This window comes from Monodon monoceros, unplaced genomic scaffold, assembly GCF_005190385.1.
Source record: "Monodon monoceros isolate NGI ecotype Baffin Bay Population unplaced genomic scaffold, NGI_Narwhal_1 Super_Scaffold_13, whole genome shotgun sequence".
NCBI classification, from domain to species: domain Eukaryota; kingdom Metazoa; phylum Chordata; class Mammalia; order Artiodactyla; family Monodontidae; genus Monodon; species Monodon monoceros.
In genome coordinates, this window is record NW_021703769.1 from 70,126,253 (window position 1) to 70,148,585 (window position 22,333).

At 53.5% G+C, this 22,333-nt stretch overlaps 2 protein-coding genes across 4 annotated transcripts; one reads left to right on the forward strand and one right to left on the reverse strand.

The window, feature by feature from the left end:
* Positions 1–9: 9 nt before the first annotated feature.
* On the forward strand, positions 10–5,881 carry APOBR (apolipoprotein B receptor). 3 transcript variants are annotated; one of them, XR_003793356.1, is made up of 5 exons: positions 10–946; positions 1,285–3,927; positions 4,019–4,281; positions 4,372–4,934; positions 5,642–5,881. XR_003793356.1 is itself a non-coding variant. In XM_029222080.1 (4 exons), the coding sequence occupies exons 1-4, from the start codon at positions 890–892 to the stop codon at positions 4,439–4,441; spliced, it is 3,033 nt and encodes a 1,010-aa protein (XP_029077913.1). In that variant the 5' UTR covers positions 10–889; the 3' UTR covers positions 4,442–5,881. The 3 variants fall into 3 exon arrangements, 1 of the variants encoding a protein (XP_029077913.1); XR_003793357.1 differs by having other exon boundaries at positions 5,744–5,881; XM_029222080.1 differs by having other exon boundaries at positions 4,372–5,881.
* On the reverse strand, positions 5,366–9,947 carry IL27 (interleukin 27). Its single transcript, XM_029220854.1, has 5 exons — positions 9,917–9,947; positions 7,770–7,942; positions 7,587–7,685; positions 6,549–6,707; positions 5,366–5,666 (listed from the first exon to the last, which is right to left on the reverse strand). Exons 1-5 carry the CDS (start codon positions 9,945–9,947, stop codon positions 5,415–5,417), a joined length of 714 nt encoding a protein of 237 aa, XP_029076687.1. The 3' UTR covers positions 5,366–5,414.
* Positions 9,948–22,333: the final 12,386 nt, after the last annotated feature.

The window sequence follows — 22,333 nt, forward strand, 5'->3', positions numbered from 1 at the left end:
TTACCTTCCTCTAGGTGGTAAAGCAACATCCTGAATTTTCTTCATCACGTCTTTCCCCTGCTAATCTCTCTTGTGGGCTTCCAACAGTCAGTGCCCACCTCTCCCAGCTCTTTCTCACCACCAGGCCCTCAGACTGCTGTTTGAAATGTACCCCCTTTGGTCTGCTTCCCAGATCACTCAACCAATGAAAAATGGGATCCTACTACCCATGCAGGGCTCTAGAAATTCAGCAACGTGTCATACGTGGCCTCCACCTTCAAGGAACTCAAAGGAGGCTGGGAGGTAGATGTGAATAACCACAGTACAAAGTTTAGCCAAGTTTTGTTTCGCAAGAATGACTACAGGTGAGGGAATGGGCATTGGAGCCACCAATCCAGCCCCTTCTTCCTATTGGGGAAGCATTAATGACCCTGAAATGAGAAGCCAGAACTCTTACCAGCTCCCTCCTCATTCCTACTCCTTGTCCCCAGGCAAAACAGGAACCACAAACCCCAGCTTCCTCTCACAGAGAGGTTGTGGCTTTTGGGGGAGACGGAAACGGCTGAGGTGTAAATACAAGACCTGAGTCACTTGAGCTGCAGTTGCCACATGCCCCCTCCCCCCTCCCCAATTCTGAGGTCTCCTGCTCCCGCTTTTTCCTTTCAGTCCTCCTCCCTTGCCCTTTAGCTCCGAATGTACACCACCTGAGTCCCCTGTGTGATATACACCCACTTCCCAGCCTGGGCTGGAAGCAGCTGTGGGCATTGCAGAAGGTGGGCAGGGCTCGGGGTGGGGATGCGTCAGGGAGAGACAGGGGAAGAGGAAGTGTCTTGGGTCCTGGGGAAGACTGGCTTGGTGGGTGGGGACAATCATTGTCAGCTTTCTGGACACACAGACAGAGACAGACAGGATGGATTTCCTCCGGCTACGTCTCCCTGGGCTGCATCAGGCCTTGAGGGGGGCACTGGTGAGAGGGGCAAAGAGAGGCCAGAGATTTTCACCCTGCTCCCTGGGGCCTCACCTTCCCTTCTCCCTTTGAGCTTCTCCTCAGACTCAAGATTCCTTCCCCACAATCAGGCAGCCTGCTAGCCCGATCTTCTCTGGATTTCAATCCCCTCATCTCCACAAACACATCCACACACCTCTAATCTAGGCCGTTTCCTGCTCCTTCTGCAGATTCTGTCCCCCTCCTCCTCCTAGATCCTAGAACCCCTCTTCCTTCTCCTGAGTCCCTCTGGCCAAGCCCCGAGGGAGAGGGCTGGGCTTCCTCTTAATACCTTTGTCCCCATCCGTCTTTTCTTCTAGGAGTCTTTCAGCACCTTTGTCTCCTACCTTATGGGAGATGATGTCCCCACTGCAGAGAGGAGGGAGGCGTGTGCAGCTGAGGAACTGGGGGAGGTGGCTGCAAGAAGCCTTGGGGGGAAGGTAGAGGAGGAAGCCCAGGAGGCCGTGGAGGGCCTTGGAGGCAGCCAAAGCAAGGGGGATGGAGGGCTGAGAGGGCCTGGGGAGGCTGGAAGATGCCAGGAGGAAAGCTCAGCTACAGAACAGACCTGGGGTGGGGGACAAGGCAGCTCCCATGGGTCTCAAGCAGATAGGCAGGACACTGGGGCCTGGGAGGCAGCCACGGCCACTAGATGCCAGCATTCAAGTATCCCCCTGGAGCCCAGAAGGAAATCTGAGGCAGGGTCTGAGGCTGGTAGAGACAGGAGTAGCCAAGCCCAGGAGAGTCAGCAGCCCGATGAGCAGGAAGTGAAGAGAGAGGAGACACTGAGAACCTGGGAACGGGAGGAGGAGGAGGAAGAGGTCAGGGCAACAGAGCCAGGGGTGGCTGGAGGGGCGGAGTCAGAGGGGACCTGGCACAAGGAGCTTGAGCGGACGGCGAGTGTTGACGGGCAAAAGGTGGCAGAGGGCAGAAAGGAATCAGAGCAGGGGGTTGATGAGACAGCTGCAGAGGAGATCCAGGGGCCTGGGGCCAAAGGGGCTGGGAGGGAAGAAGAGGTGGTAGTGGTAAGGGGTGGCCGAAGCACAAGGGCACAGGGGACACAGGAGCCAGGGGCAGAATCTGAGGACAGGGAAACCTCAGGCAGGGAGCAGGCTGACCTCCCAGGGGTTGGGGAGACTGAACATGGGGCAATCCCAGGAGAAAGGATCCCAGAGGGTACTGGGAGAGTCTGGGCCCTAGAGGAGACCTCCAAGGGAGGCCAGGAGGAGGAGGAGGTAGATGAGAATAGAGAGGCTGAAGTGAGCCTCTTCCCCAAACAGACCCAGGCCCTGGGAACCGAGAGAGTGGAAGAAGCGGCCGAGGACCAGGCAGCAGAGAGGGAAGCTGAGGAAGGTCAGGAGTCAGAGGCGGAGGGAGGGGAGGGCTTTGAGGGCCAGGCAGATCAGGCTGAGGGAGAGGCTGTGGAGAGGCAAGACTCAGAGATCAGGGCTGCTCAAACCAGTCTCAAGGAGGTGGTGCAGGCAGAGGAGGCCGAGCCACAGAAGAAGAGCTGCTGGGCTGCAGAGGCTGAGCTCCTCCGGGACAAAGCAGCAAATGAGGCTGAAGGTGGTGTTGACTTGGAGGCAACGCCAGAGGCCAGGCCCAGGAAGGAGTTCAGCGGAGAGAGGGGTGAGGAAGAGGCTCAGGCCAGGGGAGAAGCACTGGGGGTGGGGTGGGGTGGCCTTGAGCACAGGGTCACTGAAGGCCAAGAACCTGAGCTGGTGGGAGGCCCCCAGACCCCCACAGAGCAACTTGAGGAAGGGCAGGCATGTAAGGAAGAACTCTGCAGCATTCCAGCCCTGAGCAGAGAGGAGACAGAGAGGAGCCTGGAGGAATATCCCAGGAACGTGGGGTATGCAGAACCTAACAGCTCTGTGGCGGAAGCCTGGGAAGACAGAAGAAGGGATGTGGAGAGAGGGAGCACCCAGGAGGAAAAAGCAGGTGCTGAAGAGGGGGAGGAGGAGGCTACAGGAGGCCAGGCACCGGTGGCCGAGGCTGAAGGAGGCCAAGAGTCTGCACGACCAGAGGTCCCAGAGGCAGGCGGGGAGTGGATGAGAGTAAAGGAAGCCTGGCGTGGAGCAGAGGAGGGGGAGGCCCCTGGAGCAGAGAACCAGGAGCTGGGTGGAAGGCAGGGAGCAGAAGCAGGGACCGTCCAGTCATTGGGAGAGTCAGACGCCACAGAGACCAAGGAGGAGGAGGTGGAGGCCGCCGTGCCCTGGGGGGCAGACAGAACATCCAGGCGAGGCTGGAGGCTGGAGGCAGAGGCTCTGAGTCTCCAGGACAGCAACGACATGGAGACAAATTCTTTGGCTACCGAGATCGTGGAGGATAAGGCAGCTCTGGATGGAAGGGCTCCTGGGACTGGGGACAGGCCCGGCAGAGAGGCTGAGGAAGCATTCGGGAGAGACTGGGATTCAGAAGGGAGAGAGGAAGCCGGCGGAGGTGAGGACCTGGTAGTGGCTGCAGAGGGGGAGAAAACAGGTGGGCAGGAGTTTGGCCTGGAGGGCTCAGCAGAGGAGGAGGCGCCTGGCAGAGGTGGCCAAGCAGAGGCTTCTGAGGCCACTCAGGAGGGTGAGCCCGGGGGACAGCAGGCTGAGGCGGAGGAATCCGCAGTAGCAGAAGGAAGCTGGGGGATGGATGGCGTTACCTCGGGCTCCCAGGTGGTGAGGGTAGAGGGCCTCCCAGGAGGGCACACACTGTGGGAAGAAGAGGCTGGAGGATGGCAAGCGACAGAGCAGGGGCAAAGCAGTGAGGGGCAGCACGGGGACAAGCACCCCGAGGGAGAGGCACAAAGGCCCCTTGTGGTGGAGGATATCGAGGTGACTGGAGACCAAAAGGCAGAGGCTGAGGAGATGGATCCAGAAGGCCTGGAGGACGTCCAGGGCCAAGAGGACCAGTCAACCAACCAGGACCCCGCAGAGGCTGAGCCTGGACAACGTGGGGATGCTCACAGCAGCTGGAGTGAGGTGAGGGCTCCAGGTAGGGTCCTGGGCTGGACAGAGCAGAATCTCGAAGCTGAAGCCGGCCCCGTGGTACCCCGTGCCCTCTTCCCCGTAGGCCCTGCTCCCCGGGGCTCTCCTGGACGTCTCTGTCCCGAGGAGCCGAGCCCTCCTCTCCCGCAGCTCCTCACAGCGCCGCTCCCGGCCCTCTTTCCGACGGCACCCCGCCCCTGAGCAACCGCAGGAGCCTCCCAGCCCCCCACCGGAGGAAGAGCTGGTAGACCCCGAACAGAGACTTCTCGAGCCAGAGCACGCCCCGGAGCCAAGCTCCTCCAGCCCTGAAGGGACTCCATTGCCAGCCAGAAGGCCCCTGGGACAGAGGTAAGCACAGGGGGAGGTGACCGGCCTGGGATGGGGAGGAGGCTGACGGCATCTGGACACCAGCTCCCACGGCCTGTCTTCCGTCTGCAGGTTTGGCCTGGCACACCCTGGCATGATGCAGGAGCTGCGAGCCAGGCTGGGCCAGCCAAAGCCCCAGTGACTGGGACGTGAGGCTCAGAAGGCTGGGTTGAACGCTGCTCAGCCTGACTCCCTCTGCCGCTTTGGACGCATCCTTTCCACCCTCTGGGCCTTAGTTTCTTGGTGTGTCATTCACGGAGCAGACAGAACCAGATGTCTGCGAGAACCATGAACTTAAGGAGTCTGACTCTCCAGTGGGGCTGGTGGACCACTGCCCCGCTGGGGTCATCTCTCTCTGATGGCCTGCCTTGTCTACCTCCCCAACCTGTCTCAGCTGCTTGGAGGACTGAGCGAGGACAGAGACAGTTCTCCCCACAGCCTTCCCTCTCTACTGCGCCCACTCCTCGACCCCCCCCCCATTCTCAACCCCCCACCAGGCCCTGGAGAGCTGTGTAGGACTAACGCAAACCTCTGGGGTTGAAGCCGGCCTGGAGGAAGAGGTCAGGAGGGCCGGTGGCGCTCCATTTGCAACCAAAGAGAAGCAGACCAGCTGCCTTGAGCTTCCAAAGTGGGAGGTCAGTCTCAGAACTCTGCTGGTTACTACGGCAGCCACCAGCTGAACAAGCCAGAGTGGGGGAAGGTGGGCCAGGAACCCCAAAAATGTAAGATCAGAGAGGAGTCCAGGGTAACCAGAAGCTGCAGACTCTGTTCCAGGGCCCCTTTGCATGTCAGGACCCCTTCTCTGAAAAGAAGCCGAGGCAGAGAGAGGGTGAGAGTGCTTTATTAGGCACCCAGCGCGGCAGCCTAGTCTGAGGATGACTAGCAGGTCCCCGAAACAATAAATAAACCATTTTTCTAAACAATAAATAAATATCTAAGAAATAAATATCTGGCAAGGACTGGAGGGGCCTTAAGTTATTGGATAGGGTCTGGGGCGGGAGAACAGTGGAGTCGTGCCTTGTCTAAGGCAGATGAGCCGGAGCCTGTCTGCTGGCCCAGACTCCAGTCCTCAAGTCCTGATGGGTGGAGGGAAGGGGCTAAGAAGTCACCGTCCATCAGGGCTGGGAGCTGGGTGTGGGGAACCCCAAGGCCTGGGCTGGGTTCCCGGCCTGGGAGAGCAGCAGCAGGTCCCTCACCGCCCGAGACAAGACAATTTCCAAGGAGTGTAGCGACTGGTAGGTGTAGAGGAGCCAGGGCCAGGACACCTGGGCTGACATCTGCAAGGGACTGCCCAGAGCCCCTGGGAGCAGCCCCTCCCCCTCCTCATTCTCCTCCTCCTCAGGGAGGTTGAATCCTGCAGCCAGCACCTGTGGGGAGAGACCCATGGGTCAGAGAATGGCCCGCCTGAGACCCCGAATGAATCCTTGTTTCTTTATGTGCCCAGTGGTGCAGAGTGACATCAGAGGCCACAAGGGCATGGTTTCCCTGGACAACCCCTACTTCGCATCCTCCATTACGTCATCGTTTCATGTGAGCTGCCTGATTTTGTTTTTGGTTCAAATAAATGGAAGTCACAGAGCAAGATGGTGCTCATGGAACTGGCTCTCACTCATCCAGGATTGCCCAGGGGACTGGGGACTCTGGAAGGTCCTCTCTTTCTCTCTCTCCTTTTTTTTTTTTTTTTTTGCTGTGCCATGGGGCTTTCGGGATGTTCCCCTACCAGGGATAGAACCTGGTCCCTGGCAGTGAAAGCCTGGAGTCCTAACCACTAGGCCACCAGGGAACTGGAAGTTCCTCTCTTAAGCGTCGTCTTAAGATCAGAAATGGGCAGAAAGGTGATATGGTTAGTTTCTATGCTGTTTTCATTTTCTATTCTTTTATTAAGGGTAAAATTCCTATTTCCCTTTGAAATGTTCAGGAGAATCTGGTGATGTCAGAGGATGAGGGAGAAGGGAACATACTTTGTTTGCTGTAGGGCCTGCTGATGCCAGATGCTGTCCTGGCTTCTCTCATTCAAGACCAAGACCCCAAGAGAAGGCAGAGGTTCAGGGGGCAGAGGTAGGACCTGGTACACCTACACACACACACACACACACACACACACACACACACACACACTCAGAGGATCTGGAGCATCTCCTTCCAGACTTATCCTACCTCTGGGCAGGGGGTGTTTTCAAAGGGAACCAATGAGCCCCAGTTTTGAGTGTTCATCTCTGGGGGTCGAGGAGGGTGGGTGGGCACTCTACCTGGAAGCGGAGATGCTGGTGCAAATCTCGGAGATCCAGCCTCATGGCCCACAGCTGCAACCTCTCTGAACTGGTCCAGAACCCCTGGCTCCCCAGCCCTCCCAACAGGGTATGGAAGGGGTGAAGTGTCATGGAGAGGAAGCGGAGTCTTTCTGGGTCCTGTGGAAGGGGAGGGAAGGCATCAGGAAAGGCCTGCAGGCCAAGGATGACCCACTTCAAACCCAACCTCATCTGTATTTGGGTCCCATTCCCAGCATGAACTCCAATCCCCATTCCGTACCCATATCTATTCTCATCCTTAACCACATCTCCATCCCTACTCCCTTCCTATGTCCATCACCATTCCCATCTCCACTGTGTCTGATCTCTATCCTATATCCTTTTCCAACCTCATTTTCAGTCACACCCGAGGTCATCTCTAACCCCCAACCCCATCTCCATCCTTCTGTCACTCTCTACCCACAACCCCATTCCATTTCCTTCTCTACCGCCCCGCCCCATCTCCATCTCCTCACTTGTTTTCATTCTGTCTTCAACTTCTTTCCCATCCTTGTTCCCGTGCTTATCCCAATTCCATCCCTTTCTTGTGTCCAGCCTCAATGTCACCATCTCTCCATCCCATCTCCAACTCTACCCAACCCCATTCCATTCCCATCCTCACCAGCGATCCCCATTCTTTCTCTATCCCCCACTTCATTTTCACTCTCATCCCCAACCTTCTTCCCATCCCTAACCTCTTACCATTCTCACTCGTAACACCAGCTCCACGCCTCCTCCATACTAACCTCTAACCCCAACCCCATTCTGTTCCCATCCCCACATCTTTCCTTGCTCAGCTTCATTCTTACCTTCTTCCTAACGCCATTTCTTTATTCCAGCCTCATCTTTATATTCAGTGACCTACCCAGCCTCATCCAGATTCTCTCCCTCAATTTATCCGCAAATCCATCTTCAATTCAATCCCCAACTTTATCTCCATCCCCCCAACCCAGCCTTATTGCCAGTTTGCCTGTCCCACCCTGCCAGTCCGCCACTCACAGAGAGGCCACGCCAGGCCTGGAAGGTCAGGGAAACGTTGGGGAGCTGCTCTCCCAGGGGCAGAAGGTCCAGGTTCACTCCTGGCAGGTGAGATTCAGCCTATGGGGCAAGGTCTTTTAGTGGGGGCCCGAGGGGATTGGGGATCTTCCCATCCCCAGAGCCAGCTGCATTAGGGAGACTCACAAAGTCACGGGCCTGGACCCGAACCTCGGAGAGCAGCTTCCTGGAGAGATGCAGGCTGACCTTGAACTCCCTCTGCAACTCCTGCAGGCTCCGGAGGGGCCTCCCTGGGGGCCTCGGGAATCCCCAGACACCAGCTCGAGCCAGGAGCAAGGAGAGTAGCAAAAGGCTGAGCCCTGGAGCAATGAGGAGGGGGCGGGCAAGATGAGGGGAAGAGCTGGAAAAGAACTCAGGAAAGGGAAGGGACCGTGCCTTTTTTGAGCCTGTGCTACAGGCACGCTCTGTGTGTCATCTCACTGACCCCTCAAAACCACTAACAAGCTGTTGAGACACCATATGGCCTCTCTGTACAGTGAAAGGAAAGTGCCCCTTCCCCCAGGCAGACACAGTCTTGCGCAGAGTGCCCGCCTTTGCAAGCAGATCTCGGGCTGCATCTTGAACCCCACTATCTCCCTTGGCCAAGTGTCTTTCTCAGTGAACAAACTGCACGAGGGTATGTGGCAGCCTGGGTGCTATTATTCTCCCTATTTTGCAGATGGGGAAAGTGAGGCTCAGTAAGGTTGACTTGCCCAAGGGCACATAGCCAGAGGGTGAGGGGACCAGGACTGGATTCCAGATCTGCCCAAATGCAGAGCCTGCATGCTTCCCCCAGGGAACTCAGAGGAGACCGCCACCTCCCCTGGCGTGGGCACGGTCTGTTCTGCCAAGGATTCCCCGGGCTCAGCCAGGCGGCTCTGATGACCTGAACCAGGGCCCCAGGGGTGGGCTGGTGATGCTGAGGCTCTATCCCAGGGAGTCAGAAGGACAGATTGGCCCAGCCTCCCCCAAGGCAGGTAGATCACTCTGCAGGGTGGGAGGAACACGGGGCGCCAGGAGAGGGAGGAGGGTCTGGAATGGGAGGCTGAACCTCTGTTTCTCATTTGGGTTCTTCCCTTGAACAAGTCATGTCTTATCTCTGTGCCTCAGGCTCCCATCTGTAAAATGGGGGAGTCAGACTGGCTGATTTCTGAAAGTGCTTCCTGCCCTGCATTTCCTGGAAAGAAGGAAGAGGGGCAGTGGGGCTGGAGCTCTGGGAAGAGGGCAGTTTCTTCTTCAGGGAGAGGAAATCTAGCAATCACTAGGGAGTTACACAATTCTTCTCGAAACCCAAACCAAAACTGGTCACTAAGTTGAAGTCTATTCCTGCCCCCCCTTCTCTCCATGCCTCTTTCCTATCCATCCTTGATCTCTAGGCCCTGGGCTCTGCTCCTCGAAATGTACTCTCAGTAAAGACTAAGGGGAGATTCTGGGCGCTTCCACTACCCCCATGGACTTAACACAGGTGGTGGGTCATGCCTGCAATCTGTAGCATTCAGGCTCCCTGGCTTGGGGGCCGCTCTGGCACCCTGGATACTTAAGGCAGACTGGGGTTCTTCCTAGCTCTATGGGTGGGCAGCCCGAGGCCCTGGTGGATAGTGCCCACCCAGAACTGAGCTGTGCCATCTCTTACTGACCCCCTGCTTTCTGGCTGAGCTCTGGAGCCCCCAGACCCTTCCCTTGGTTTCTCCTTCTCCTCTGCAGCCAATCCTGGGGCTTTCGCCCGGCCTTTGAAGGTTCTGTCCCCGTCTTTCAGCCCTTGGTCCCTACCCTGACCCTACCATCGGCTCCTCTGTCTAGAGCTCTCTTTCCAGCCTCTGAGCTCTTCAGCCACCATCTGTAGCTTGGACCTCCTCCCAAGCTTCAAACTCCAGACCCTTGACCCAGTTAGGCTGCTGACTCCTTGGCCCCAGCCCCCTGCTCCGGCTGTTCTTCCTCTAGCCAGACCCAGTTCTCAGCCAAGCTGATTGGCCCCTGCTCATTCACCCCAAATAAACGCTTCATCTATGCGCCTGGTCCTGATCCTGGTCAAAGCGCCTGCCCGACTCTCCCCATTCATGCCAGTCGCCTTCCCATCCTCAGTCCAGCCCTCAGCAAACTTCCACCCTTCTGCAGAACGCTGTCCCCCCATTCATGCCAGCCAAGCTGCCCTGCCCCATCCCCTGCCCAGCCCTGGCTTGATCACCCCTCTGCCCCATCCCCTGTCCCCAGTTTATGCCTGTCTCACTCCCATCCTCTGCCCAGTCTCAGCCAAGCCCCCCACCCCTCTGCCCCAGCCCTGGCCTCAAACTCACGCCAGCCAAGGTCGCCTGCCGTCTGGCCCATGGTGGGGCCAGCCTCTTTGGACAGCCATCTCCCGGGCAGGGGGAGTCTTATACTGGGGGCTGCGCCCGGTTTCACTTTCCGTCCTGCTTGTACTTTCGGCTTTGTGTTCACTCAGTCTTCCCTCTCACCACCCCTTGCTAAAATGGGGAAATGTAATTTCCCTTCCCAGAGGGGGTGGGAGGGGCAGTGAGGGTGGTGGGAAGCTGGGGTTTCGGTCAATCGCAGCTCCTGACTCCCTGCTGCTCTGCCAGGTCCAGCCCTGCCCTCACTTCCCCACTCTTGGGTGAGCCACCCTGCTCTGCTTGCTGCTAGATCCCAGAGACTCTAACCCCCTCCTGTTTCTCTTCTTTGTCATCATCATCCTAGTGCCATCACCAGCTCACTGTCCTTCAAAAGACGGATGGCCAGGTAAGGGGATTGCCCATTAGAGGGGACTTGGGGTTTTGAGTCATCCTTACTCTCTTCTGGTTTACCAGATGGCTGAGGGAGGGAGTGCCAGGGAAGTCAGGGTTCAGTGGGTAGCTGGGATGGGGTTTTGTGTGAGGCCGTGGGGTCTCAGTCTGGGCAGAGTCAGAGTTCAGTCTATAGTCAGGGTCAGGGCTGGATGAGAACACGTTCATTCAGGGCCAAGCTCAGACTTCAGCCAGAGGCAGATCTAGGATTAGCGTTCAGTCTATAACTATGATCAGGACTTGGTCTAGGGCTGGACTCAGAGCTTTGTCTGGGACCAACATCCTGCCTCTGCCTGTGTTTGGGGTCAGAGCTATCAATGACCTGGGGGCTCTTCAAGGGGCCAGTTAGGATTGGGCTTAGAGCTCAATCCAAATGGGGCACAGACCTCAGTCTGCGGCCAAGGTTCCGACTGAGCCTGTGACTCAGGTCAGGACTCAGGCTTGGGCTGGGATGAGAGCTCAGTTGATGACCAGGGTCAGGGCTCAGTCTGTGGCCAGGTTGGGGTTCTGTGAGGTCAGGATCAGGGCTCAGCCAGGTCCCAGGATAGTTCTGGTGTTTCTGCTCTGTAGACGGCTGTCAGAGGCCGTCAGGGCTGGTTACAGATCTTCCTTCCAGCACAGCCCCGCCCTCAGCCCCACCCTGGATTTCCCATCTTCAGGGAGAAGATGGGGGTTTCTTGGTCTTCCCCCAAGCCCACTGCTGCCACTTTCCTTTTAGGACTCATGGGGTTTCCCTGCTGGGTCCCTGCTGTGAGACAGAAACCAAGGGGGCTTCCCCTTCCTATACCCTACCTCCTCAGCCGTGCCTGGGCAGGGCCGCCTGGGACCAACTGCCAGGGAAGTACCAGCACCAGCGGGGGAGCAATCCCAGAGGGCTGCAGGAGGAGAAGGAAAAGGAAGAGCGGCTGGCACCTGCCTAGCCCAGACCAGTTTCCGTTACAGTGCCCCCCAGTGGTGGCAGCCCATTCCCCCACATGCCATGCAGCTGGTGCTCCTCACTGGGGGGTCCCATCCATCCTCAGACTGATGGTGAGGACAGGCAGAGGCCCTGGCTGGTCTTCCTCACATCCCCAAGTCCTGCCATTGTCCAGGAGGCATGGCCACCCACTCACCCCTCCGACCACAGCCGCTCCTGACTCTTTGCCATCATCCAGAACTGCTTTACCTTTCAAACTTTGAACCCCATCTCCCACTCTCTGACTACAACCTCCTGGCCTTCCCAACCTTCTCAGAGACCTCCCAGCCCTTGCTGCTTCTCAGCCCTTCTCAGTCTGGCTGCAGCTGACTCCTCCAGCCTCGTGCCTCAGCCCTCTCCCTGCTCCACCAACTGCTTCTTTGCCTTTGCACAAGCTGGTCTCCCTGCCTAGAATGCCCTCACTGCTTTCTCCAGAGTTCTCTTTCCCCAGCCTTCTCTGTGCCCAGACCCCTTGGCATGGGCTTTCTCCCCTGAGTGGCTCATCCCTTCCTGCCATAAATCTTGTCTCCAATGGACATTTCACATTTCTTTATCTTGCCTACTCTATCCTCACTCATACCTCTCCAGCCATATTGGCCTCCTCCTTGCTCCTAGAACATTCCAGTCATGCTCCTGCCTCAGGCCCTTTGCTCTTGCTGTTTCTTCTGCCTAGGACACTCTTCTTCATATCTGCAAAGCTCACTCTCTCCTTATTACTCTGCTCAAATATCTCCTTTAGAAATGGGGTCTTCACTGACTACCCTGAAAAAGGGCAGCCCTGCCCCTGGAACTCTCTATCCCCTTCCCTGCATTATTTTTCTACATAGCATTTTAGATATCAAACATTTTTAGATATTGAACATTTTCTTTCTCTCTCTCTCTCTCTCTCTCTTTTTTTTTTTTTTTTTTTGGTCTGTCTCCATGCACTAGAATATGCGTTCCACAAAGATGGGAATTTTTGCCTGTTCTGTGAGCTGATGTATCCCCAGTAGCTAACAACAGCAGGTTCTCAATAAATCATTGAACAAATCTATATTCTGCCACAAGTGTCTAATCCAGGTTCTGCTCATGGCTGGTGAGCTGTAAATTGCCTGGATGGAACAGCAGGTCTGGGAGCAGCCAGAGTCCTGAAGTCTCACAGTCAGCTTTCTCCCAGTCTGTCCAAGGCTTCAGTCAGGTGCTGAGGGGGGTAAGGAAGCACCTGGGCTGCTTTGCATGGCCGTGGGTTGACGATCTTAGAGCCTTGGCAAAAAGCCAGAGGGTCAGTGAGGGCAGTGCCAGCCTCTGTCCATATCCTTAGAGGATGGGCCTGGCCCATCTCTGCCCCCCTGGGCCTGTTTCCACAAGTGGATCTTTGCTAGTAGGCTGAGGCTTGGGTTGGGGCCAGCAGGAAATGGAAGGGATGTGGTGAGGGATGAGAACTGCTGGAAAGGGCTGTAGACTCCGGTGTGCAGCTAACCCTTCTGGTGACCTCACGTGAGTCACTAGCCTACTCTGGACCTCAGTTTCCTCATTGGAAAGTGATCACAATTTTCAAATACTGCCACTATTATTACATAGAGAAATTAAAACCCAGATGATTAAAAAAAGAGAGAGAGAGAGGAACCATCCACCAATTTTTCTGATTATTTTCCAAGCCCTGTTACAGCTCTGGCCGTGTGGGGCACTCCATGGGGTTGCATGGGAATCCTGAGTTCAGGAAGCAGAAGTTAGAAGCCTCAGATGTGACATCAGGATGGAATCAGGGAGGGGAAGTCTTGTTCAAGGTCACACAGCAGATCAGTGACAGAATGAAGACTGGAACTCCAGTCCCTCATTTTCAGCTTGGGCTGGCGAGGGGAATCCCTGGGCCCCAATGATCTCAGCTTCCAGATCTAACCCCTCGGTGAAACTAAGATGGGCTTCAGTGAAGGTGGGAAGGCTGGGGGGAGGTGAGGCCAGGCTGGAGCTGGGGCCACACCTCTGAGTCTCCCAAACACGAGTGATGAGGTCCCTGAGGCTAGGCACAGCTCCCACCCGCTCCCAGGAGAGTAGAGGTGAATAAAGCCCCGCATCCCAGCCCTAATCCCTGGACCCACTGTACGCATGCGCCCTGCTGCACACCACACCTAGGGTTTATTCTGCAGCGTGCACTCAAGGCCGCAGCAAGGCAGCTTGGGTGCCCCACCCCCTTCCACCCACCTTGGGGGCCGCCTCTAAATACAGCGTCTCTTATGGGACTACTGACCCTGGGGTTGCAGGCGCAGGGCGGGAGGAGCCTGGAAGGGGAAAAGGGTTTCTCACACTCGGTCTCACCTCTTTTTTTCCTACGCCCCGCCCCCCCGCCCCGCACTCTCAAAGCCAGGCAGGCACGTGCGGTGCGCGGAGGGCTGAGAGAAAGGGAGTGCAGGGGGCACCTTGCCAGGGACTAGATGTTCATCTCTGGGTGTTCTATGTAAATGACACAGGAATGCAGGGGCAGGAAGACTGAGCTATGCAGGGTGTGAGGAGAAGGTGGGAAGCCAGGTCTGTTGAGTGCCAGGAAGACAGTTCCTGAGGCAGGGCTGCAGAGAAAAAAACACCAGCCTGGGGGGGAAAAGTCCCGGTGCAAGTCCCGGCTCTGCTCTGCCTAAGCACACTGGGCTTCAGTTTCCCCATCTGGAAAATGAGGCCCGCGATCCCAGCCCTGCCCACCTCTCCGCCCAGATGTGAAGGCAAAATTGGGAAGGTACAGGGCTTCAAGGGTCAGGGCCCCACTGGGGAGTCAGACAGACCTTTCACAGCTCCAGCATTTCCCAGGGTGACCTTGGTCAAGGCAGGAAACCTCCCTGTGCTTGGCTCCTCTACCCGGCGGGGACGCTACTCCTACCAGCCAGATAGGACAGCTGTGATGATTATGCATATAAGTGACTGGCACTGCCACTGAGTAGCTGTGTGATCTTACACAAGTTAATTAACCTCTCTGTGCCTAGGTTCATCATATTAACATGAGAAAAATAATCCAAACTCATAAGACTGTTTAGAGGATTCAATGAGCTATTGTTTGTAAAGTGCTTGGAACAGGGGCTGGCATGTGGTAAGACCGTAGGTTTTAGCTATTGGTATTAGTATAAGGCCTGACCCACAAGGAAGCTCTCAAGAAATGCTCGTTGTCATTAATAAATACTTGGGATGGTTGTCATCAATGGGCAAAGAAAAGCCAAAGGAGAGTTGGAGGAAGAGGGTAAAGAGGCTACAGTTAGAGCTGAGGAAGTTCGGATAGGTACAGGGCGCAGGTGGGGGACCCCAGGCAGAAGGCACCTGGTAACCCAGAGACGCATCAGAGCAGAGTTCCGGCCAGAAGCAGACGCCTCAGGGAAACAGCCAATCAGGCCCTGGGCCACAGTGTGGACAGCCTCAGCTCTCAGGACCATTGGTTGGGACTCATTTCCTAAGTTGGGTGGGGCTTCATCAAGCCTCCCTATGGAGAGGACTTGGAATGGAGACAGGCTCCGGGCTGAGCCCCAGGCCAGGCCCTGCCAGGCATCTGAGAGAGGCAGGCAGGCCCCGGGCAGACAGCAGGTCCTCCAGCAGCTCTAAGCTCTGAGGCTGACACTGGGCCCCACCCAATCTGGGGGCCCTCACCTGGCAGCCTCCTTGGGGTCTCAGCCACCCCTGACTGCTGTGTCCCTTGCTTATCCTGAACCCTGCGTTTGAGCCCCCCAGTTCACTCCCCAGGAATGGAACACACTCACAGCTTATATTTTTCTGTACCATCTGATCTGAGCAAAAGAATGTATACAACATATATGTTTCTGCTCACCCACTTTTCTTCCTTCTACCTCAGTTTTGGTCCCGGGTCCCAACAGGCTAACTGCACAACTGATTCACTGATTCCCATGGCTCCTCATTTCACCCTGAGTGAAAGCAAAAGCCCTTCCTGTGGCTTACAGTGTCCTCGTGATCCCTCCCATTGACCTCTTCTGTTCTCCTGGCTGCCCCACAAACACACCAGGCACATGTCTACCTCAGGGCCTTTGTACCTGCTGTTCCCTCTGCCTAGAATACTTTTCCCTCAGCTCTTCAAATAACTGGCTCCTTGTCCCTCCTTCAGGTCTCAACATCTCATAAATGCCTTCTTCATTCTGTCTCTGAGAACTGTCCAATCTCATTCCCACCTACACTAAGACCCTGTTACAACCCGAAGATATAGATGTTAGTCTCTTAGCCTTTCAATTTTTCTACATATTCCAGGCCCTTCCCGAACTCCTAGAGTCTTCTCCAGACCTTGAGCATCCACCCAGCTTATCAGCCATCTGGGTCCTGTTGGCAGTGTTGGTCTGAACAACGTCCACTCCTTCCATACTTCTGCTCTGAGGTTGGAGAGGGGAAGACAGAATTAGGGTTGAATGTTAAGGTGTGGGAACCCTGGTCCTTGCCCACAGAGGCAGCTGCCTAGCCCAGCAGACTGACCCGATGTGAAACCAGAGAAGACACGACAAAGCAGAGCACTTTGTAACTGGCAACCACTCTTTGGCCTTCATTTCTTCACCTGGAGAGTGGGCATAGCAATACCTTTCTCCCAGAGAAAGAGGACACATGAACATGTGCTCTGGTGCTCATGAAACTGGAAAGTGCTATTAATATTGAGAGCTCATTGGGAATTCCCTGGCGGTCCAGTGGTTAGGACTCCACGCTTCCACAGCCGGGACATGGGTTCAATCCCTGGTCTGGGAACTAAAGTCACACAGGCTGCACGGCTATATATATATATATATTAAGAGCTCATAAAGCAAAGATTGTCAACTGGCGAGTGGGTACGAGGATAAGGAGAGAAAAGCCTCGCTCGGGATGCAGTTGACGTCTGTCATTTCCACCTGCCCACCATTCTTTTATTTTTAAAAAAAATTTAATTATTTTTTATTCTTTCTTTTTAAATTAAAAAATGTAATAAAGTATCTGGATTTTCCTTTGGGGAATTATCCATCCTCTCTCCCTGAGGCTGACAACCCTGACCCTTGTGGTGAGCACATGACCCAGGCCCAGCCAGTCAGGGTGCCCCACACCTCTCACTACAATGAAGGATTCGAGGATGGGTACACAACACACTGAGAGGGACTTGCTGGACTTGCTGTCAGGAAAGAGGCTTTCTCTTGGCAGAGATGACTAAACTGGAAGGTTGTCAAGCTGAATGTGCCATGAGGGAAGATGCTGCCTCAGACTGGAGTCAATGCATGGGAAAGTAGAGCTGAGAGCTGGAGAAGGAGCTGACAATCTTGATGACGATTTACTTTGAGCTCCTGGATCCAGACACTTCTGAAGCAATTAATTCTGAAATGTTCAGTTTCAGGAGCCAATCCTTTTTTGCTTCAGCTATTTTGAATTGTGTTTCTGCCACTCGTAGCCTATGTCCCCTCTCCTGCCTGGGTCTACCTTCACTGTTGATTTCCAATGTCAAAAATCACAGACTGGATTTGAAAAATCATGACAGAGTCAAATAGTATTATGTGGTAGAAAGAGCGCTGTGTCAGGTCCAGTGGAGAGAGCACTTCAGGGAGAAAGAACAGAGTGAAAACAGTGTAGCTGCTTTTGGTCAGTATTGACTGAGCAGCTCAGCATATCCCAGGCATTGTTCTAGGCATTAGAGATACGCAGTGAATGAAGCCGACTGGAAGTTCTGGCTTCATGGAGCTTACACTAAATGGAATAAAATTGTAATCAAAATTTAATCAAATGCTTATACAGGCCAGACACTTTTCAACTATTGGCTCATTTAATTCTCACAATAACCCTGTGTTGTAGGTATTATTATTCATGTTCATTTCATGCAGAAGAGGAAACTGAGGCCCAGAGAGGTTAAGATTTTGTGCCCAAGGTTACAGAGCTAGTAAATGGCAGCTCTGGGATTTAAACCCAGGATGTCTGGCTTTTTTTTTTTTTTTGGCCGCACTGTGGGGCATGTGGGGATCTTAGTTCCCTGAGCAGGGATTGAGCCCACCCCCCGTGCAGTGAAAGCGCAGAGTCTTTTTTTTTTTTTTTTTTTTTTTTGCGATACGCGGGCCTCTCACTGTTGCGGCCTCTCCCGTTGCAGAGCACAGGCTCCGGACGAGCAGGCTCAGCGGCCATGGCTCACGGGCCCAGCCGCGCCGCGGCATGTGGGATCTTCCCGGACCGGGACACGAACCCGTGTCCCCTGCATCGGCAGGCGGACTCTCAACCACTGTGCCACCAGGGAAGCCCAAAGTGCAGAGTCTTAACCACTGGACCACCAGGAAATTCCCCATGCTTCCTTTTCTTTTCTTTTTTTTAAAATTAATTTATTTATTTTTGGCTGCGTTGGGTCTTCGTTGCTGCACGTAGGCTTTCTCTAGTTGTGGTGAGCGGGGGCTACTCTTCATTGCTGTGTGTGGGCTTCTCATTGTGGTGGTTTCTCTTGTTGCAAAGCATGGGCTTTAGGCACACGGGCTTCAGTAGTTGTGGCTCATGGGCTCAGTAGTTGCAGCTCGCCAGCTCTAGAGCACAGGCTCAGTTGCTCCATGACATGTGGGATCTTCCTGGACCATGGCTTGAACCTGTGTCCCCTGCATTGGCAGGTGGATTCTTAACCACTGTGCCACCAGGGAGGCCCCTATCTGGCTTTCTTAACCACTATACTCTACTGCCTGGTATAGCAGTTAGCATTTACTGAGTCTTCTCTCTATGTCAGACACTGTTCTAATGGCTTAACATGCATAAAATCATGTAATCCTCAAAACAATCCATTTCACAGAGGATGAAACTGAGGTTAAATGACAGTAACAGAACTGAAATTTGAACCAAAACAGTATGGCTTGAGAGTACACACTCTTTTTTTTTCTTCCAGCTTTATTGAGTTATAATTGACAAATAAAATTATAAGTTATTTAAAGTGTACAACAATCATCACAACAAAGAATTTTTTTCTATTTCTTTAATTTTGTATCTATATAAGATGATGGATGCTCACTAAACTTATTGTGGCGATCATTTCATGATGTATGTGAGTCACATCATGACGCTGTACACCTTAAACTTACACAGTGTTGTATGCAGTTGTATCTCAATAAAATTGGAAGAAAAAAGATAACAAAGCATACAATGTGAGGATCTGATATACATTTACATTGTGAAAGGATTACCCCCATCGAGTTAATTAACACATCCATCACCTCACATACTTATCTTTGTGTGTGTGTGTGTGTGTGGAGGGGAACGTTTAAGTTATACTCTCTTAGCAAATTTCAATTATACAATACAGTGTAATCAACTATAGTCACAAGAGTCCGTACTCTTAACCCCTAGTGCATATGACCTATAATGAATAAACAAAGGAATGAAGAGGGACCAGAAAACAGAAACCAGGCCCGGAAATGAGGGACAGCAAGAGGCCCAGCCCTGAGGTCCCACCTTTTCAGATTCTTTTCCATTATAGTTTATTATGAGATATTGAATATAGTTCCCTGTGCTAAGCGAGACTATTTCTGACGCATTGATTCGTGAATATTTATTGTGCACCTACTTAGTGCCAGGTACCAGCTCTGAAGCAGGGGAACCAGAGGGCACTTACACTAAGGCGCAGGTAGGTGATGGAGGTCCTGGAATGCCACACTCAAGAATATGGACTGGGTCAAAGGGGCAGCTGGGAGCCATGGTAAGAAGGATGGCGACAGAGAGGCCTTCTGACAATGACCACAGAGACTCCTGGTGGAGATGGCGTATCTCCTCCACAGAGTGGGGTGGCAGCTCCTGACTGCAGGGAGGGTGGGTGAGACATAAGTAGAAAAGAGGACACTTAGGCCTACCTGCCTGGCCCCTAGGGCCCTGCCAACCCTCACCCTCTGCTTGTGGTCACTCAGCCTCCAGCCCTTCTCATTGCCTCCGGTTTCTTATTTATTTATTTTTATTGAAGGATAGTTGATTGACAATGCTGTGCCAATCCCTGCTGTACAGCAAAGTGACTCAGTTACACACAGACATACATTCTTTTCCATTATGGTTTATCACAGGATATTGAATATAGTTCCCTGTGCTATACGTAGGACCTTGTTTATCCATTCTAAATGTAATAGTTCACATCTACCAACCCCAGACTACCAGTCCATCCCTCTCCTTCCCCCCTCCCCCCGCTTGGCAACCACAAGTTTGTTCTCTATGGCTTCAGGTTTCTTAGCTGCCAGTGTTCCCCTCCCCTAACTCTAAACAATAAATTAATCAGTAAATATACAGTATGTCAGATGGTACTACGTGCTCTTAAGGAAATAAACAGGAATTTTAGCATGAATCACTCCCTAACTTCTTTCTGGTCTTTGCTTCAATGCCACCTTCTCGGTGAGGCTTTCCTTAACCAAGGCGTTTTGTTTGTTTGTTATTTTTATTTATTTATTTTTGGCTGCGTTGGGTCTTTGTTGCTGCGCGCAGGCTTCCTCTAGTTGCAGCAAGTGGGGGCTACTCTCTGTTGCGGTGCGCAGGCTTCTCATTGCGGTGGCTTCTCTTGTTGCAGAGCACGGGCTCTAGGCACACAGGCTTCAGTAGTTGTGGCTCGTGGGCTCTAGAGCGCAGGCTCAGTAGTTGTGGCGCATGGGCTTAGTTGCTCCACGGCATGTGGGATCTTCCTGGACCAGGGCTCGAACCCGTGTCCCCTGCATTGGCAGGCAGATTCTTAACCACTGCGCCACCAGGGAAGCCCAACCAAGGCGTTGTAAATTGCACAAGCCGGTCGAAATTCTTGTTTTTGTTTGTTCACTTGTGATCGTTTGTCTGCCCCCACTACAATGTAAATTTCATGAGAAAAGAGCTCACTTACCAGGGTATCCGTAGCTTTTAGAATATTCCCTGGCTCAAGAAATATTTGTCGAATGAATAAATGATTCTTTCCTTGAACAGTTAAAATGACAACCCTCCAAACTATTCTCCAGAAAAGAGAGAACAGGATAAGGTTGCACAGAGCTGGTGCAAACATTCCACAAAGTGATTAATTTTATAACTTAAGTGTTTTGCCAAAGTTGGAAGGAGAACATGTTTGGTCAAGAGGACGGAACGAGGGGTTAGGGGTTATCTTCTGGTCCATAGCATCAGCTGCTTTTGTAATCAGAGAAGCAAAGAGAACTTGTTTTACAAAGAAAAGAAGGTGCAGAGATCTGGGTTCCGGGTCCAGCCTCTGGGGAATGGTCTCCTTTGTCAAGTCTGGCTGCTTGCTCAGGGGATCGGTGGGGGCGGGTGGTGAGGTGCTCTTGTTTCTTTGCTTGCTCCCCCCAGACTCCCTGAAGACCACAGAACTCTAGAAAGCTTGGGTGTGGTTGTCGGCACACCTGGTCTACTCCTGGCTCAGCCTGTGACAGGCGGTGAACCCATGACCCAAGTCTTTTCTCTTCCACAGGGCTTTGGTAAATATTCAGTGTGATAATAAAAGTCATTGTGGCTGTATAATATATATATATATATTTTATTTATTTATTTATTTATTTATTTTTTCTTTGTGGTACGCGGGCCTCTCACTGTTGTGGCCTCTCCCGTTGTGGTAGCACAGGTTCCGGACGCGCAGGCTCAGCGGCCATGGCTCACGGGCCCAGCTGCTCCGCGGCACGTGGGTTCTTCCCAGACCGGGGCACGAACCCGTGTCACCTACATCGGCAGGCGGACTCCCAACCACTGCACCACCAGGGAAGCCCTAATATTTTAATCTACAAATCAAGGTGGAGTGTTCCCCCTCTTCCTTTACACTCATCCCATTACTGAGGGAGGACATTCATGGCTACAGTAAAAGGATGTCACTGAATTTTCCTTTTTAGTTCAACAGCCTTAGGGGACTCAAGGCACAGAGAATCACGAGGACACAAGAGCAAGGTGGGTGGGGTGGGGAGTGGGCAAATTTTAAAATACTCCCCAAGTCAAGGAGGAAGGAGGAATTTGGAAAGGACACAGAGAGATCTTAGAACAGATGTGTCCTTAAGAAAGGGTGCCTGTGTCCTGCCTGTCCTGAAGAGTTTGGTGAGATCTGAGGATGGAAGGAACTGTACCCCGTTTTCCAGGTGAACAGACCTCAGCTGTGCCTCTACACCCCAGTGTGACACAAAGGCTGTGTGAGGTGGCCCAGAGCACACAGACCAAGAGGAGGGGCTGTGTGGGCTGACAGTAAAGAACAGATAGAAAGGGGGCTTCCCTGGTGGTGCAGTGGTAAAGAGTCCGCCTGCCAATGCAGGGGACACAGGTTCGAGTCCTGGTCCGGGAAGATCCCACATGCTGCGGAGCAAGTAAGCCCGTGTGCCACAACTACTGAGCCTGCGCTCTAGAGCCCGTGCCCCGTGCAACAAGAGAAGCCACCACAATGAGAAGCCCGTGCACCGCAATGAAGAGTAGCCCCCGCTCACCCCAACTAGAGAAAGCCCGCGCGCAGCAATGAAAACCCAACGTAGCCAAGAAAAAAAAAAAAACAGACAGAAAGGACAGGAAGGCAGAAGGGGGGACGTCTTGGCAGATGCCAGTGTACAGAGGATGTCAAGGCCAAGAGGATCCATGCCCCTTCTTAACTCTGCTACTGGGAGCCCTGGGAAAAGGAGAGATAAAAACACAAACTGACCCCTTCAAACACCTGCCGCCAGCAGAAAAGGAATAGGAAATATCAATTCAATTAAACAACAGACAGATCACATTTCTTGCGCACCTGGCCCATGTTTCTGTATCCTTGTTGTAACAGTGCACTCACATGATGCTTCCTATGCATTTCACAGCATTAACCCAACCACAGCAACAATCCTATATTGAATGTTATTGGCACTCCTATTTTACACCAGGGGAAACGGTTGCATGGAAAGGTCAGGTAACTAGCCCAAGGTCGGACAGAGATGGTAAGAGAGCTGGAACTTGAACCCATGGAGTCTGGGCCCGGAGCCCACGCTGTCTGCTGCCACTGTGCCGCCCTTTTAAGGTTTTTTTCGGGTCCCCTGCTAAGTGCTTGAAAAACACAGTTTCCTTGCATTCTCAAAACCATTCCGGGAGGTGCGAAT